Source organism: Anthonomus grandis, chromosome 3 (genome assembly GCF_022605725.1).
Source record: "Anthonomus grandis grandis chromosome 3, icAntGran1.3, whole genome shotgun sequence".
Classification (NCBI taxonomy): Eukaryota; Metazoa; Arthropoda; class Insecta; order Coleoptera; family Curculionidae; genus Anthonomus; species Anthonomus grandis.
In genome coordinates this window covers 47,369,675-47,385,970 of record NC_065548.1, presented here as the reverse complement: position 1 = coordinate 47,385,970, position 16,296 = coordinate 47,369,675, and the positions used below count along the sequence as shown (strand labels likewise).

Genomic DNA, 16,296 nt, shown 5'->3' with positions numbered 1-16,296 from the left:
ACAAAATCAATTATTATTTTAACCCAAAAGTATTTTTAATTTGACTTGTTTAAAAAAGTTTTGGAGAGGTAATTCCTTGAGAGAGACTGTTCCATATCTGAACAGCAACAAATTTAAAAAAAACGCCTAAAAGCTGCTGATCTGTGGATAGGTACAATAAAATCGTTATTTCGAGTTGCATGAGAATGGACAAATTCTTGAAGCTGGTGTCTTAAATTTTTTTTTTTTAAACACTTCATATATTAAAGCAATTATCTGGTTACAAAATTGATTTTTTTACATTTTTTTTCTTCTTAATACATATTTATAATATTGCCTATTTCATAAACTTAATAAACACACAAGTCCAATATATGAATAAACTTCTAAGCAATGCTTATATTAGCATTGGTACCGAAGTTACATTTAAAAGAAATATGTTATTGAAACAATGTGGCCATAGAATTACATATTAGCAACTTTGTTAATAGTGTAAGGATTGCTTAACCATTCTAATAAATTTATAATAAGAAACTTCATGTTTTATTTCATAAGACAGATCATTATAGGTTTGTGTCGCTGCGTTGATTGGGTTTCTAAGGGCAATGTTTGTTCTAGCACTACTTAGTCGAATATTGTTGTTTCTTAGATTATGTGCATGTATTTCACTAGAATAAACAATAGTGTAATTTGATTTTTGTAGCTTATTATTTATTTTAAATATTAATTTTGCTTGTTCTATTTTAAGTATGTGACTAATTGAGTGGATTTTCAATAATTCAAATATGTCCCCCGCACGCATAAAATAATCAAGATTAAATAAAATCTTGAGTACTTTACTCTGCAAAATTTCAACTCTTTGAAAATTGTACTTACAACAGGTTCCCCACACTGGAATTAGGTACCGCAAGTTTGAAAGAAAGTAAGCATTATATATTTTATATTTAGCTGCGTTACTTAAGAAGTGCTTACATTTATAAAATGCTCCTGTAAAGGGAATTATCTTACTTTTTAAGTAAGTCCCAAATATTTTATATTATTTACATTTTCTAAAGTCGCACCATTTAGACATATTCTAACTTGATTTATTGTCTTATTTTTCTGTTTAAATAGGATATATTTGGTTTTGTCCAAATTTATTTTAAGATTATTTTGTAGTAACCATTGACTATATTTAGTTAGATCATCATTTACCCTATTAACCAATCTATCACAATCATTATCCGAATACAATAATACAGTATCGTCAGCAAATGTATAATATTGGGCGTCTAACCCTGCTACCCGTAAACTCAGAACATACAGTGAGTACAGTAATGGTCCCAACACGGACCCCTGAGGGACACCACAGTTAAATGTTAAGATATTACTTTCTTTATTATTTACATGTACATATTGTCTTCTATTAAGTAAGTATGACCCAATCAAAGACAGTGCAGATCCCCGAAAACCCATTTCTTCCAGCTTGTTTAATAATATGTCATGATTAACTACGTCAAATGCCTTTCTTAAATCGACAAAAACTGCTATGACAATTTTGCCTTGATCTAAATTAGCTGACACATAGTTAAGGAGATTTATAGTAGCACTTAAAGTGCTGCTGTTTTTAAGAAACCCATATTGGTATAAATCGTATGAGATATATTTTTATATAAATGACATCATCCGCCTCTTAATCACTGTTTCGATAATTTTTGAAAAGACACTTATTATAGATATAGGCCTGTAGTTATTTAATTGGGTTTTAGGACCAGATTTATGAATTGGACATACTTTAGATATTTTGAGGTCAGGAGGAAATTCGCCTATGTTGAATGCATTATTTATAAGTATGACTAGTATATTTAATATGTACTCTTTTATATTAGTTAGATCAAGTATTGTAATTTTATCATGGCCCTGAGCCGCATTTCGTTTTAGGCTTAATATTATGTTGTTTATTTCATTACTGTCTGTCGGCTCAAAAAATATACTATTATCACATTTAATCTCCTTAAAATCTTGTTTTAATATATTTTTTGTATCAGTCCGCATGTCCTCGATTATGGTCGCACCTACCTCCGTAAAATATTTGTTCAAACTGTCTGCAATTTTTTTATCATCATTTTCTAATAGACCATTAATTTCGATTTGGTTTATATTGCTTTTAGTAGAATTATTATTTAAAAACAGATTTATTGTATCCCACTGTTTTCTTGTATTTTGTGCTGCTTGGGCCCATTTGTTTTTAAAGTACGCTTTTTTTAATGATTTTATTTTATTATTTAGTGAATTTTTTAACCTTGTAAAATTTAATTTGAAGTTATTATTTTCTGGAGCTTTTTTATATTTCTTATACGCCAATTCTTTTTCTTTAATTAAAATTAATAAGTCTGGTGTTATCCAATCATTGTTTTGTCGACATTTAATTTTTTTATTAATTGTTGATTTTATTTTACAATTGCTAATTACGTTAATTAAATTTTGAAATGAATCTATATTTTCTTCTATTAGCTTATCTTGGAGTTTTTGTTTAAATTTTTGTATATTTAGTACGGGACGTTGAACAAATATTCCAGGCTTAAATTTCCTTATATTTGCGCTTATTTCTAAACAAATTTTTCTATGATCAGATAAAGAAGTATCTTCTACACTAATATCACATTCATTTTTTTTGTTAGTAGTACAAATCACATGATCTATTATTGTTCTACTTTGTGAGATTCGAGTGGCGCTGGCAGGACTAATCCCATTGACAAAACAAAAACTATTTAATGCAACCATATTTTTATAGTCTTTAGTAATTATAGAGTCTTGATCTAAAAGATTAATATTAAAGTCACCTAAAATAATATGATTAGACCTATATTTACTTATCACAGATTCCAGCTTATCTAGGAACTCATTTGGTGAATACCATGGAGGTCTATAGATTGCACTCAGTTTAAGTTTATCTAGTTCTATACACACCCAGTTATAGGGTTCTGTTTGATCACTGCAGTCTATTTTGTTAAAATGCACTGTATTCTTAATGTAAATGCTCGCGCCCCCGCCCCTAGAGTCCCTGCAGGAAGGAACTGCCTGATATCCATCGATATTATAAAAATGTGTTTCATTTGGATATAACCATGTTTCTACAAGAACAATGATATCGCTTGATATACTTTTTATGCTGGCTTGGAATTCATCAAACTTATTTCGGAGACTTTAGATATTATAATAAATTATGTTAAGTTTATTTTGAGGTATAATTAGTTTTTTTAAGTCGTTGGAGTCCTGCAATAGTTCAACCTTAGTATTATCATCTTTACGCAGCATAATTTTCCCATAATTAATCCATAAGTACTTGTAGTTGTTTTCTTGTTTAAATCGTTTAGCACTTTTAAAAACATCCAGATTAAATTTGGTCAAATCATGGTTTATGTAAATTGTTTCGCGTTTATCAGTATATCGTTCTAAATCATGTGTTGTTAATGTTTTTGTTTTCTTAGCTGTCATCCACTTTTTCTTATCTTCTCCTGTTCTAAAACTAACTCTTATTGGTGATGATTTGTTGTCTTTTGAAAAACTCAACCTATAAATTTTATTTATACTGTTGGGAACTTGTGGGACATTTAATGCCGATGCTAATTTGTCGACAATTTCCTCTAGTTTCTTATTTTCCTTATACGGTATTCCTTGAATGATAACATTATTATTTAACTCTTGCTGTTCTTTATTATTTAATTGTTTTTTGATACTTTGAATTTCCTCCTTAAGCTCATTATTTATTTTTATTTGCTCCTCATACTTTTGAAATAGCTTGTTATATTTTCCATCCATTTCGTTTAGTTTCGACATAATATCTGCAATCGTGTATTCATCTTTCTTATTATCCTGCTTTTTATCTTTACACTTTTCACATTTCCATCCAGAATTTACATTTTTTTCATAGCGCATATAGGTTGTTTTAGTCATATTAAGACATGTTCTGTGATACCAAATTTCACAGACATCGCAGCAAAGAGCCTGTTCATTTTCTGCAACTTTTTTTTACAAACGCCACAGTTCTCCGACATCACCTACGCGGTCTACAAATAACCTTTCCTATCAGGAATATTTTATTGTTCCGTCCGGCAACGTTGCGCCTCGAGAGCAATTATTTATAAACAATAGCCCACACAACTTCGAAATTATTACTAAAATTTGTAAGTTACCTTTATACACACGTTGTCTATAAACACCAAATCATCAATACACACAAGTTACACAATTTTCTAAGCCGTTTCCTCCGGATATTTCACAACTTTTTGGAACTAAAGTAAACAGTACCTCACACCATGTTGCCACTTTTTTATAAATAAAAATATGCCGGTTATCCTCTTTTTATGACTCGGTATACAAACATGTGCATGTGCAGTAGTCTTCTATTATTCATATTAAGAATTTGATTAGCGTTAAGATACGGTGTTATGTGATGTCTATATGGAATGTTATAATGCCAATCTTATGCAGGAATTTTGAACTCTTTGAATAGCCTTTTTGGTGCTTACAGATAAGGAATCTCCATAAATTACGTCCCCATAATCGAACAGAGACAAAACCAAATTTTCGCAAAGTAGATATTTCTGTTTTGGGGTGAGAAATGTTTTTATTTTATAAAGCTGCCTTAATCTTAGATATGCAGCTTTAATTTTGTTTTTATCATGGGATTCGAAACTCATAGATTGGTCGAAAATTATACCCAAGTTTTTTGCTTCTGCTACTATTGGGATTTGTGTATCATTTATTTCAATAGAAATGGTATTTTTTATATTTTCCCTTAATAAATTATTTGCCGACATTATCAGAATTTTTGATTTAGTATCATTCAACTTAAGGTTATGATTCTCTGCCTTTAGGTTTAATAAGTCTAAATTCAGTTATTCTTGCACTGTATTTAAATTTTCGCAGTTCACAGGTATGTATATTTGGGAGTCATCAGCATATTGTTGTAATCTCGAGTACTTTATTGTTTCCTGCATATCTGACACATATATTGAAAAAAGCAGGGGTGAGTGTATCGACCCCTGGGGTACTCCTCGATTACAGGGCATAAATGTGGAGACTTTGTTTTCAAAAACCTGATTAAACGACCACACAACTCTGTCGATTATGTAAATAATCCTTTAAAAAATTGATACCCTCAAGTGACACACCAAAAAACTGTAATTTTGCTAATAATAATTCGTGATTTATGGTATCGAAGGCTTTACTAAAGTCCAGTAATGCCATACAAGTAGGACGATTTTGTTCCTCGTTAATTCATATGTCATTTAATATGTTTACTAAAGCCGTCGAAGTGCTAAAATTTATCCTAAATCCAGATTGGCAAACCGGAATTATATTAAAAGATTCGGCAAAACTGAATATCTGATTATAAATATGTTTCTCAATGACCTTAGATATAGCTGGCAGTATACTTATTGGTCTTAAATCTGAATTTTTCTTTGGCTCTACTATCTTAGCTATACGCTTTATGATTGCCTTTTTCCATATTGATGGATATTTTTGTTGTAAAATGCAGTCGTTAATAATATTGACCAATGGATTTAAGCAAAACGGCAGACATAATTTTATATCTTTAATCGACAACTGGTCTATTCCTTTTGCGCTGTGACAACTGTTCGTTGTTAAAATTATTATTTTTATAATATTCGATGATGCCTTGGTTGGTTGTATCTGGTAAACTGCTAACACTCTGAAAGTAGTTTTGAATGTCATCGGGATAAATCAATTGGGAGGTCAGCATATGTTTTTTTTTTCGATAACTTAAGTTTTTCAGCAACGGTCCAAAATTCTTTGCCTTTTTTGTTAATTATTTGATTGAAAAATGTGTTTTTTTCACGAATTATTGCGTGTTTTGTATAATTTCTTAATTGTCGATAATATTGCAGATCTGGGTTTGATTTTAATTTTTGAAATTTTTTATGCGAGAGACCGTGTTTTGACGTGAGTACGTTTAAGAGACCGTGCTCTTAATTTTATTAAAAGTTTAAAATATTGTCGGTGATCCATGGGCAGAATGGCTTATTTTTCCTTATTTTAGTTTTAACAAGTATGCTTGTCTAAGAGAGCATGGTTATGTTTTTATTGAAAAAATCGATTTTATCGTCTATATTTCTTAAATAATAAATACGTTCCCATAGAATGGCTAATCCATCCGTGATAAAATTGTTGTAGTTTAAATTATTGTAATCTCGAAACATTATATGTAGTTCTTGATTTCTAACGTTCTCATATTCAAAAATAGAAAAAACTAAATTATGATCGCATATTGTCTTTGAAATTGGAATCGATTGTGATTTTTTGGATATGAATATGTTCGTAAACAAAACACCTCCCTTGTTCCTGTGCACATGTTGAACTCAAAGTTGTTGCTTAGTAATTAGTCTTTCAATATTCTAATAATGCAAGTTGTTTAATAACACTTATATATATTTTTGACATTTATTTCTTGGGTTGGGTGAGACCACTGTAGTCCGAACGAACATTTCGTGTATACCGCCAGGCGACGCAGCGGAAGAAAGCAGTTTACTAGTAGACTGTGTAGTGAGAGCAGCTTAATCTCTTTGTATTTTTCTCTTGTCTACAAGTTACAATAAATTCAGTCTATTATAAAAAAGCTAAAATTACCATTGCTATTAATTCTAACATAAGTTAATATACACAAGTTTTAGGTCGAACCATAAAGTAGATGTTTGGACCTAGTTTAAAAAAATACTTTACATTGTATATTGTCTTGTCACTATTCACCGACTCACCCAAATACTTCACACCAAAAGTATGGGTGAAAGAATTGAAATAATTTATAGTTATGCTTTACAAAATCGTTATGCTTTCAGGACTGGTGCATTATTTAACGAAAGAAATCTTGGAAAAAATGTAAGTCATTCTTACGTAAGGCAAGTAATTCTCAAATTTGAAGGAACAGGATTGGTGGAAAATAAAAAAAGAGTTCAGTGTAGAGTACACGATAAAACGGCACAAGTAGAAGTATTATGACATTTTGCTACGAACCTTACATTGTTTTTACGCCAAGCTTCAGCGATAACAGGAATTTGTCATGAATCTATAGGTCAGGTACTTAAATTAAGTCAGTTCTATCCATACAAAATGCAAACTCTTCAGGAATTGCATGAAGACACGACCCTGACCGAAAAATAGAATTTTGCTAGTTGCTAAAAAATATTTGTCTTGAAGACGAATGCACGATTTTTTTAAATGGTTCTGTAAATAAACACAACTATCCGGATGTTCTCAGGGAAGGACACACACAATATCCAGAAAAAATAAATAGGTGATATAAAATAATATAAAAATATTGGGTGATATTATTGTCGGGCCTCTATTTATTAATGGTAACTTTAATGGCGAAACTTACTTAGAAATGTTGTAAACCCCCATTCAACCTAAAATTTTGGAAGAAATAGAAAGTCAGTTGGATATTTGAGGGGGTCAGAAGCCAAGAGGTAAAGTGTAAAAACGGAATGGTGAAACATTATTTTATATCATGGCAAAGAGAACTAAGTGCGTTTCAATACTAGTGCTGCTCTCTATGAACTGTTGAGAAAATCAGCAGATTCAGTCGCCCGTATTGTTAATTGGCATAGGGAACTAAGTGCGCTTGAACCCCTTTGCCACTCAAGCTCAGTCATTTAGTAGATTACGCGCGAAGTGGAAAAGGTTAAGTTTTGCAAGTTTTTACAGTTTTTAAGTTGTTTTGAAGTTTTTTTAAAATCTAAATGGTTACTTCTGATAAAGACCAAAATGGTAGGTTCTCAACGTGCTATATATTTTTTGTTGAAATATGTTTTCCTTGACGTTATTTTAAAAAAAAATTTAGATCCGTTTAGTGATAATTCCGATGTTGATATGGACTACGTCCCAAATCAAAATAGTTCACAGTCTTCTTTAGATTCAGAGCTTAGCATAGCAGAAAGAGAACCTCAAGCAAGTACATCCAACGAACACGAAAAATAGCACAGTGGAAGCGATCCGAAGCAAAACTAAAGCGTAACTCTGGCCAAAGGTACGTTGGACGGTGGGGTGAAGTTCATGAAGCAGAAAATCAGTTAAACCGTACAATCACATTTGTAGATACAAATGTAATGAACATCTTACCGAAGAAGTGCGCATGTCTATATTTTCAGATTTCTGGGATCTCGGAAAGAAACAAAATGCTTGGGACTTGCAAACTTCATTCATTGTTTCATGTGTTTTTAAGCATATTCCTAAACGACCCAATCGACTTGCAGTTTCTCAAAAAAACGTCAGCAGCACAATCATAACGTTAAAAAATTATCGCGTTTGTAAGCAGTTTTTTTTGTGTACGTTGGATATTTCTCAGAAGAGGTTCTATAAGGCTGTCAGTAAACATAAAGAAAGGGGAATCGCCCATACAGATCAAAGAGGTCGTCATACTTTTGGAAATAAACTAAGCGAGGACACTATCAATTTAGTGAAAGAGCATATAAATTCCTTTCCTAATTTATTAGCCATTATCCAAGAAAGGATAACCCAAACCGTAAATATCTATCTCCAGAATTAAATATTTCAAAAGTGTACAGTTTATATAAAGACTTTTGTTCACAACGACGAACAGATCCTATAAAAATCAGCAAATACCGTGATATTTTTAACACTCAGTTCAACCTTAGTTTTCACCGGCCTTACACCGACACTTGCTCAACCTGCGATATTTTAAAAATCAAAATGGATGCCATAGATCCAGATTCTAAAGAAAAGAGAGCCTTACTCCGCGACCACGAGATTCATTTAAGGAAAGTGTCTTCTGTTAAATTCTTGAAGAATCAGGACACTACCTTAGCTAAAGAATCCCCCCAAACTCGTCGTGCCATATGTTTTGACCTGCAAAAAACTCTACCCACTCCATTTGTTACATGCAGCAAAGTGTACTATTTATGTCAACTTTGGACATACAACCTTGGAATACATGATCTAGCTACTGGTACTGGCAACATGTACATGTGGCATGAGGGAATGGCAACGAAAGAGTCTCATGAGATTTTATCATGTCTAATCAAATATATTGAATGTCTGCCACCAACTATTACTCATATAGACGCTTTCAGTGACAACTGCGGCGGACAAAATAAAAATAAAAATGTAGTGAAATTCTGGACCTATATTGTGCAACATACCCACATCAAAAGCGTAGATCGTCAATTTCTTGTCTCGGGCCGTTCGTTCATGGAGTGCGACCAGGATTTTGCCCTTATAGAAAAATGAAAAAGGAAGCTTACGAACATATTTACTCCTGATGATTGGATCCATTTTGTGGGAAGTGTTAGTCGCAAATTTATTGTGGTTAAAATGCAGCCTCAGGGCTTTAAGTCAATATCTCCAATGGATAGCTACATGAAACCAAATATTGGAGGCCTTAGTAAGATGCAATGGTTGCATTTTGAAAAAGCCGAATCTTACAAGATGTTTTATAAAGAAGTCTACAACCAAGAAATCGCATTTAATATAATGGACCTAAAATTTAAAAAATACTACTGGACGCCCAAGGAATCAGCCAACCACTGTAGCATTGCCAAATTTGCATGTTACCCCACCAAAAATCAAACTGGCCAAGTATCAGAATCTCTTGCAGCTACTACCTTTTGTTCCGTCCGTCCATCATAAATTTTACAAGGATCTGTTATATGAAGGAAAAACCTCAAGGCTTCAACAACAACAAATTAATGTCACCCAGGAAGAGTTAAAATGAGTTCATGTTAATTTCTTTATTAGAATAAACATTTTTTTATTTTGGTAAATTGTTATGTATTTTATTTTTAAGGCAAAGGGGTTTAAGTGACTGGCCTATGAGTTTTAACGCGCAAAAATGCCTTACATAAACCAAAAATTGATGTCTAGAATTTATGAAATGCATTTTAAAACATTAAAATTACAATATTTAATAAAAACAGAAATATAAAATATCACCGAATATTTTTTAATGACCTAAAACTTTCAATCAAACATTCTCAAAAGTCTTAACTTGTTACTTGGAACCCTTGGCTTCTGACCCCCTCATTTATGGGGGTAGGAACCTAATCGAAGATTTATAGATAAAAGATTAGGAAAAGAGGTCCGATGGAATGGACGGCGAGTTCACCAAATCTAACACACCTCGACTTTTTTCTATGGGGACACTTAAAAACTGTTGTGTTTAAAACGCGATCAGTTTTACTCAATGATCTTCGGTAACGTGCATCTATTCTAAGAGAAGCGTTTCAAAATGTGAGAAATGAGTTTGAAAATAGATTATGGAAGGCGTTTTGAGCATTTAATTAAGTAAAATAACACTTCATAAAAACAGAGCTTTTTATTGAAAAGTGTAGGAAAAAGCTTTGTGCAAGTGAACATTTCGCTTTAATTAATAATTAATTTAATCACAAAAAGTGTGTCATTTAATATTTTGGGGTTGGGTTGCATCAGACTCAAGGGGTGACTTACCCTATAACCAAAATATGGTTCTAGTTTCCCCTACCTGTATAACATTTGTATCAAATTGCGCTTTTTTAACTTTTTTTAATTTCAGAGATATTTGCATTGAAAGTTTTTAAATTGACACCTTGTATATTAACGCATTTAATGTCTTTTAATTATCCGTTAGTCTATTTTTTGTGCCTGCTTTATTCCCAAATACCTGTAGATCTCTTCTGCTTGTATCGATTCAATCATGTTGGATATTTCCTGTTCGACACTTATCCATCTCGAAATGCAAGATATCAATAGAGAACTTATCTACAATTCCTAGTAATTGCTAGTTGATGTTTAGTGTCTTCCAAGAGTTTTAGATTGTCCATATAGAGCAGGTGGATAATTATTAAATTGGTTTTAGCGATTTTGTTTTCTTCCTCAGATATAACCATTGTAAGTGTTCAAATTGTCATCTTGTATTTCTCTACAGGGTGTTTCAGAACTATGGAATCAAACTTCTGGGGGTTGTTCAGTGCAACAGAAGAATCCATTTGAGTATAGGAACCCATGACCGGAAATGCATCACTACGCCACTACGCCCCTAAGACGCGTTAAAATTTATAAAAAACATTAATTACCTAAATAGAATCTGCTGCATTTATTTTTACCTTTTGTACATGATGCCATAACAACGATTGTTTAAAATCAACGCTTATCAATGTCAATTCTCAATGTCATGTTTAAAAATTTTATAGCTTATAATTTTTAAACATTTATTGCTAATAGAAAACTTTACAATTAAGAATTGGCGGATATTCAATTGGCATACGGAGCAACAAACTGCAATGCACGAGCAGCATCGCAGTTGTATCATGAACGTTATCCCGAACGATAGCATCCTGCCATCCTGGATACAAAAAGTTTATTGCGGTTCATCGGCGGCTCGCTGAGACAGGCATGTTTAAGACCAAGATGCATGATACTGGTGTTGCTCCAACCGTAAGAACCGTCGAATTTGAAGAAGAGATGCTTCAGCGAGTTGCCGATGAACCATCAAATAGCACACGTGACGTCGCTAAGAATATGAATACGAGTAACGCTTCTGTCTGACGGGTACTACACGAGCAACAACTCCATCCTTACCACTAACCAGAAAGTTCAAGGTATGACTGCAGCCGATTATCATTCTAGAGTTCAATTTTGTCGATGGCTTCTGGATTACATCATTGCATAACCAAATTTTTTACGATATGTTTTGTAGACCGATGAAGCCTCTTTCACAAGAGACGGTATTTTTAATAGTAGAAATAGCCATGTCCAACCATGGACGAAGAAAATCCTTATGCAATTTTTCCAAGAAGACATCAGAATCGTTGGTCTGTCAACGTATGGGCAGACATTGTTGATGATTATTTAATTGGGCCATACCTTCTACCGGAACGGTTAACAGGACCTATTTATCTGCGTTTTTTGGAGGAAGTTCTCCCAAAACACCTTGAAAATGTTCCACTAAACGTTAGACAGCAAATGTGATTTCAGCATGATGGAGCGCCGGCTCACTTTGCTGTACACGTACGCGAGTATTTGGCTCAGCGGTTTGGGCACCGTTGCGTTAGATTGCCAAAGGTGGAGCAGTTTCTTGGCCCCCTAGGTCACCCGATTTAACGTCCCTCGATTTTTTCTTGTGGGGACATGTAAAGTCTTTAGTCTACGAAACTTCAGAAGAATCAGAGCTAGACTTAATTGGACGAATAACAGCAGCATTTGAAATCATTCAAAACGAGGATCAAATTTTTAGTGTAGTCCGCCGAAATCATGCGCGGCGTTTAAATCGGTTTATTGAGGTTGGAGGAAGACATTTTGAACAATTGTTGTGATGGTATCATATACAAAAGATAAAAATAAATGCATAAGATCCTATTTAGGTAATTAATATTTTTTCTAAATTTAAACGCGTCTTAGGGCCGTAGTGACACATTTCCGGACATGGGTTCCTATACTCAAATGGATTCTACTGTTGCACTGAACAACCCCTAGAAGTTTGATCTCATAGTTCTGAAACACTCTGTATAATGGTAACCTAATCACCTGTTTATTGTAGTACTGTAGACGAAGCTAAAAAACGCCGAGAGAAAGAGCCAGAGCAGGAAATTCCGATGGAGCAAGAGATTATTATTCCCGTGTAAGTATTTGGAACTGGATAGTTTAATTTTTTTATAAATTGAAAGTCAAATTTAAAAAAAAAACTTCGGAAAAGCAAATCAATTTTTTTGTGAAACAAATATTTTGATGTGCTACATTACGTTTGAAACATATCCTTTTATGGAATTAAAGAGTGTAAAAATTCGTTTCGATAACATGTAAACTTTGTTCTTATTGATTTTTTTTATTTAGTATGGAGCCAATACTTCCGAAAATTGATCAACCCCAACAAAAATCAAAAGACGCTCTACAGTACCCGTAAGTTTTCATAAAATGATATCCAACCAATAATATCGCACACCCGCTAAAAAAGTGTCATAACTCAAAATATATAGATTTGAGAAAAACGATTTTAAAAAAATTACGAACTTTATTTTTTTTTTCCTTTATAGTTTAAGTGAAATTTTATATATTTTTTTTGAATTTATATCTTAGAATATTTACCTTAATTATAATATGCCAATGATGATTCAAGAACAATTTGCTTGTTGTTTATTTTGCAAAAATATGTCAAAATTTAGAGTTGTGACACTATTGTTGAAAATAAAATTTCGATTCGATATGATTATTACAGTCGGAAAAAAAACATTTGTCATAATAAAACTTTTATTTTTGACATTTTACAGCGTATTATAAAAAGCTGCATAATAACCTGGAATGTGGTGATGTTCCAGTAGGTCCATAAGATCTTTTTTCTTATTTTCCTTTATTTTTGGAGCGGCTTTATAAGCTGACTTCAGTAGAGGCTGGTTTGGACACGTCGCGTCGTAGAGTTTCTTGTTTCTCTTATCAGATTTTCCTGCATAAACTCTTCCTGCTTATAAGAAGTTTTATAGAAAAGTTTAGTTGGATCTTCATTGGTCAACTTTAAGACCTTAACCTCAGATATTTTTACTTTTCTAAAACAAGACAGATTAATTTCATCTGCTAGTGACTTTAAGGAGAAAAAGTCCTGGTAACTTAACTCATTTACATGATACGACTCTCCTCTTTTTTTGACGGATCGAATTATTTGTACATATTGGCTAGGAACATAAGACTCCTTTTAATTTGCCTTTCAATCGTTGAGTGTACAGAATCCCCTTCATTTTGGCTGTGACCTGTGATCAGATATTTATGCGTTATAGAATTTATTTTATTCAAATATGTTTTTTTCTTCTTCCTTTTCTTTCCTAGATAACTCTTTCTCTTCCTGATGTAATAAATATTTAAGCTCCAATTAGTGTAGTAAATTCTAGGGTCTAGGGTGTCATTTTTTTTTTTGGAAGTACAACCAGGTGAAACATGTTGGGTTTCATTAAATATGTTACATGGCATATGAAATCGCGTTTTACGACATTTTCCGGTGGTCGAGATGTTTTTTATCCGGAAAAAAATCAAAAAAATTGATTTTATGAAATCCACGTTTTTTTGTGTTTCCATCGCTCTATCTCTGAAAGTACTTGAGCTATCAAGTAATTTTTTTTTTAGATTAAAGCTGTAGCAACAGAGCTTTAAACAACAGCTCACGTTTATTCAAATTTGTTTTTTTTTTAATTGTTAAATAATAGGAAACTAAAACTTGTTATTTTCAGAAGCATAATTTTGAGCAATCGACAAAAAAGTATATTTCTGAAAATTTGTGTATACATGCTGCGTATGAAATGAAGCCAATAGTTAATAAAAGTTTTTGAAAAAAACATTTTTCATATATCTTTGATAGTATTGAGTCAGTGAATTTTTTTTTATGGGCAAAATTGGATTTGCGCGCTTAGCGCGGCTATCATATCGAGTCCGCTGCAACGATTGGGTATCGAAGTGACTGACGCATGATTGCGCAAAGTTCGTAATAATAAGTACGTACTGATGTGTTTCATTTTAAATATTTAGTTGGCTTTGTATATGTATAATATACCCATATATATACATACATAGGTACCAATCTATATATTATAATAAATAAGTGGTTTATCATTTTTAAAGTAAATTAAAAATGATAATTTACTGCTAAATAAATAAATGGATTAATTATCTCACACATAGGTACATACCTACTTACATGTATTATTGAAGTAACAATAAGTATAAACAAGTTTTGCTGAAATAAAACTCTTATTTGGATAAATAAATATAGCTAAATATAATGGTTATGTTGTGGTTGTTTAATAAACGCTACACTAATAATATTCTAATTCGTTGTTATCATTCGCATCCATCTCGATATTTTCAAGAAGGTTACTACAAAAACGGCATTTGCACTCGATACAACAATTTAAACCCTCTTTGATGCAAGTACATTTTTTATTGTTACAGTTTTTATCAGAACAATAAATATTTAATGATTTTCGAACAAAATCTGGAATTGGCTTATCATCCGAAAAAACTGGAGTCCATACATCTTCAGTTAAATTCTATCCTGATGCGTTTGTATTTATACTTGGCATTGGAATATCACTGCTATACCATATTCGAAGTTGATACATACACCTGCAGGAAATTTATGCATACTACATTATAATGTATATTATTATTCCTTAAAAATTTGTTTACCTTAAAAAATGCTGATAAAAAGCGCCTTCAGTTGGAGGAAGTTTCGATGATGGTTTATTTGTTAATGTCGCTAGCTTAACCCTTAGATCGATTAATTTCTGGACATCTTTATCTTTATTTCTATATAATAGAAGGACTAGCTTTGTTACAATCTTTAATGCCTCTTCATTAGATAGCAATGGCAAATCAGACAATTTTTAAAGAATGATTATATTTTTTTTCCATTGCCTAAAAAGATTGAACTATTAGGTATAAAATAAATAACGCAACCTAATTTTTTTTACTACAAAAAAAAGAGGTATAAATATGTACCGTGAAAAAATCCTATAAATAACTAAAATAACTTATAGGTGCATAATATTACCTGTTTGAACGGCAACCAAGTTTTTCTTTTTTTTTAGTTCCACTACTGTTGCAAATAAGGCACATTTTCCTAACATCAAAACCATCGGATCTAAAATGCTTAGCGGAATAATTCGAAGGACCGGCACCACTTTTTAACTCCCTATTATTACTATTATCAATATTTTGAAAACTCGTGTAAGATTTACGACAGTCTATATGATATTTTACTGTTAGTGTGCCATTTAAGACAGATTTTTTTTGCCAGAATTTCTTTTCCAATATTATCTTGCCTTTTTTTTACACTTGATATTAAAGACAGCAAACCTTGTATTCTTGGGTTTTGTATCACAGATTTGTCAGTATTATACACAGTTTTCTTACATATAATGCACTCCATTGTCTTGGGCAAAAGTAAATAATAACACAAACATGAAACAACTCAGTCTAGTAGAAATTACTTCCGATTAATACTGCAGGCGCGTACGAATAACACAATAATACTGCAATACTATTTATAGCCCGCCGCCGCCGGTTGTGTTTTTGAGCGCTAAAGCGGAGCGCTCAAAAACACAACTCTGGCCTATAAAAAAAAATCGCTGATTCAATACTATCAAAGATATTTGAAAAAATTTTTTTTTAAAAACTTTTATAAAGTATTGGCTTCATTTCATAGGCTGCATGTATACACAAATTTTCATAAATAAACTTTTTTGTCGATTGCTCAAAATTATGCTTCTGAAAATAATAAGTTTCATTTTCTTATTATTTAACAAATAAAAAAAAAACAAAATTGGGTAAACGTGAAACGTT

The 16,296-nt window shown here is 32.1% G+C and overlaps 1 protein-coding gene and 2 long non-coding RNA genes across 4 annotated transcripts in view; 2 read left to right on the top strand and 1 right to left on the bottom strand.

Moving 5' to 3' along the window:
• Window positions 1-16,296, top strand: part of LOC126733819 (uncharacterized) — a 308,547-nt gene that overhangs the window by 225,113 nt on the left and 67,138 nt on the right. The gene's annotated exons all lie outside the window — the stretch shown is intronic.
• Window positions 1-16,296, top strand: part of LOC126733811 (titin-like) — a 150,617-nt gene that overhangs the window by 119,786 nt on the left and 14,535 nt on the right. Inside the window, exons 13-14 of one of the 2 annotated variants that reach the window (XM_050437224.1) lie at window positions 12,512-12,592; window positions 12,805-12,870. In XM_050437224.1, coding sequence (XP_050293181.1) covers window positions 12,512-12,592; window positions 12,805-12,870 — 147 coding nt within the window. The remainder of the gene's footprint in view (window positions 1-12,511; window positions 12,593-12,804; window positions 12,871-16,296) is intronic. The other variant, XM_050437225.1, reaches the window with a different exon arrangement.
• On the bottom strand, window positions 13,224-16,001 carry LOC126733820 (uncharacterized). The gene is made up of 3 exons (XR_007659876.1): window positions 15,506-16,001; window positions 15,142-15,369; window positions 13,224-15,078 (listed from the first exon to the last, which is right to left on the bottom strand). It is a non-coding gene; the product is annotated as an uncharacterized LOC126733820 (long non-coding RNA).